Source organism: Montipora capricornis, chromosome 3, assembly GCF_036669925.1.
Source record: "Montipora capricornis isolate CH-2021 chromosome 3, ASM3666992v2, whole genome shotgun sequence".
In the NCBI taxonomy this organism is placed as follows: domain Eukaryota; kingdom Metazoa; phylum Cnidaria; class Anthozoa; order Scleractinia; family Acroporidae; genus Montipora; species Montipora capricornis.
The window spans coordinates 5,930,508-5,933,007 of NC_090885.1; the positions used below are offsets into that span (position 1 = coordinate 5,930,508).

The window sequence follows — 2,500 nt, forward strand, 5'->3', positions numbered from 1 at the left end:
TGATCTGTATCTGTATTCGATGTTTTGATCAACGTTTTGAGTTTTGGCACGCTCGCTAAGTTAATATGTTGTCGGATAAATCCGGTCTCAGGTTGAATCCTTTTTTATATAGGTTAAATTAGTGATCCTTATTTTACCTAGGTTGAATATGGTTATAACATGGAAATTGACTTATTATGCAAAAGTAAATAATGAAAGGAACTGTGTTAGGTTGAGCTGACACAGGACTAACCCTAACCTGACCCTAATTTTTCTCTAGGTTTAATTTAGGCTCCAAAGAAAGTTTCTTCAATTCATCTGAGTGCGTATTCAATCTAGGTAAAATGAGGATCACCAATTTAACCTAGGTAAAAGCGGATTCAACCTGAGAACGGATTTTACCGTTAACATATCTTCGTAATTCAATTTACTTTTTCAGCGGTGACTTCGCGTTCTGCAGCTGGCTTGCTGCGTTGCTGGCCGACTGAAGACGCTTGTTCACTTTTTGAGCACACTCGTTCGATTAAGAATCCACTGATTTACCAATAAAGTTCAAAGATCACTGGATATATCGTGCATCGGCTCTATAATGCTGCCGCCTTGTGCACGTCGCGTCTTCGCTTGGACTAGTCAGGGGCACCCAACGGAACGTTTCTTTAAATTATCTGTTCGGAAAGCGGAGTTTAATCACCAAGAATTTTCTTTTGGGAATTTTTGGGAGTTAAGACCTGTTTCTTTCGAGATTGATAAAAATGCCCTGTGAGTACCGAAAAAAGGCCAGCTATGAGTTTCGGAAAGGATACAAGGCCTAAGATTCTCGTGAAGGAGACGAAAATGCCCTAGTAAATTCGAAAGCTTCAACTTACCCTTAGGCTAGAATAACTGAACGGATAAACATTTTATAGCGCAGCCTAAAAGGAACCTACAAAGCTTTTTAAAAAGGCTCCGAAGGGCTTAGAACAGCGTTTAAAAGCACTTGAGAGAAAACCGTCGCTGGGTGCCCTTGACTATTTGGCAATTTTCAACAGTTTTAATATAAACAACAACGGTTAATTTTTGAAATCGCACCTGCAATACGAGTTCCACAAAGACTGTCTTCTTTATGGTTTCCCACGCAACGATAATCACAATAGCACACATGGGTCACTTCAGCCTCCACTGTCCACTCCCCACTCCCCAGTGGATTCCAGTTATCAGGACTCCGTCGCGCATCACTTTGTGTGAAGTTTCTTATATCGAAAAAGTTTGGGAAATTGTTTAGGGTTGCCGTATCCGCGCGAAATCGTCCAGCAAAATGAAAATGAGGGTAGTGCATGTATGTTACGCTTGCAGCTGTAAAACAAACAATTAGATAGTTTATTTTAGGATGTGGAGCTGGCATTTTTTATTACTGTGGAGACGCAAAGGATTTGTGACGAGTCTCACTGTGGCTTGGACGCCACTCGCGCAACTCGTTGAGAGGGCTGTAGGAACTGGTTGTGCTGCCCAAATTTCCAATAATCAGTGGCGAAATAATCAGCTATTTCTTCCCCCATCTTTACTGTTAATCCAAAATTGAATGTCAACAGGTGTAATCTCTAACAATGAACGGGAACGGATTAATATACTGGTTTTCTGACCTTGGATTTTGCAATCTTGTGCATAAAAATGCTCAACCTAGACAAGAGAACTAACCCAATAACAAGAGAAATCAATGGAATTCAAACCCATGAATCTGAACCTGCTCCGAACCGAGTGGCTGTAGAGCATTGCACCGTCGTGACAGAGAGGTCATGAGTTCGAATCCCGTTGAAGTCACCTGAGTTTTTTCGGTGTCTATAAGAGACAATAGCATAAATTGTGTGAAGGATAATTTTTCTCTTTTCGTCTTTAACCCGCCCTTCAAATTTACATTTATTTCATTCAAAAGTAAATTTGCACACAACGCGTGATGTGGGAGAATCTGGAATAAAGTCCCTTAGACTAAAAGTTTTGCGCAGTTTGAATGGAAAGAGAATTACTCTAACATTTAAATCCTTACAATTCTTGCTGATAATAAATGAAATTTTCTTTTTAGTATAAGATGAATAGAAACCGTCCAATGTAAGGTAATTTGTAAAAATGCCAGTTAGATGTATCATGTTTGGAATCTTTTTGGTGTAACACCTCTGGTCATAACTCGACAGAATTAATCGAGAGTCAGGTTACTGTAATCTGATCGTGACATTACACCCGTTGTCTACGCAAACTATTGTTTTGGTATCCGATCAGTATCGACACGTCTTAGGGCCCAAGGGGTAAGCGAAACGCGCCTACCGCAGACAAATCACCGGAGTTGGAGTGGATTTTAGCATCATGGATTCGGGCGTTCCGGATTCCAAAGACCATGATTCCGGGTTCCTGGAGCGAATATGCAAATTTTAAATTGGTTAGAGTACGTGAAACTATGCATGGTGCCGGCGGCACTTAAACATCTTCTGTATTCTGCTCACTGCCGTGGAAGAAACAATTAATCTTAACACTCTTTATCCTGTATTTTTCT

The 2,500-nt window shown here is 40.4% G+C and overlaps 1 protein-coding gene across 2 annotated transcripts in view; it reads right to left on the reverse strand.

The window, feature by feature from the left end:
- Positions 1–2,500, reverse strand: part of LOC138042017 (uncharacterized) — a 39,943-nt gene that overhangs the window by 30,668 nt on the left and 6,775 nt on the right. For both annotated transcript variants that reach the window (XM_068887744.1, XM_068887743.1), the window contains exon 3: positions 1,048–1,311. In XM_068887744.1, the coding sequence (XP_068743845.1) occupies positions 1,048–1,311 (264 nt within the window). The remainder of the gene's footprint in view (positions 1–1,047; positions 1,312–2,500) is intronic.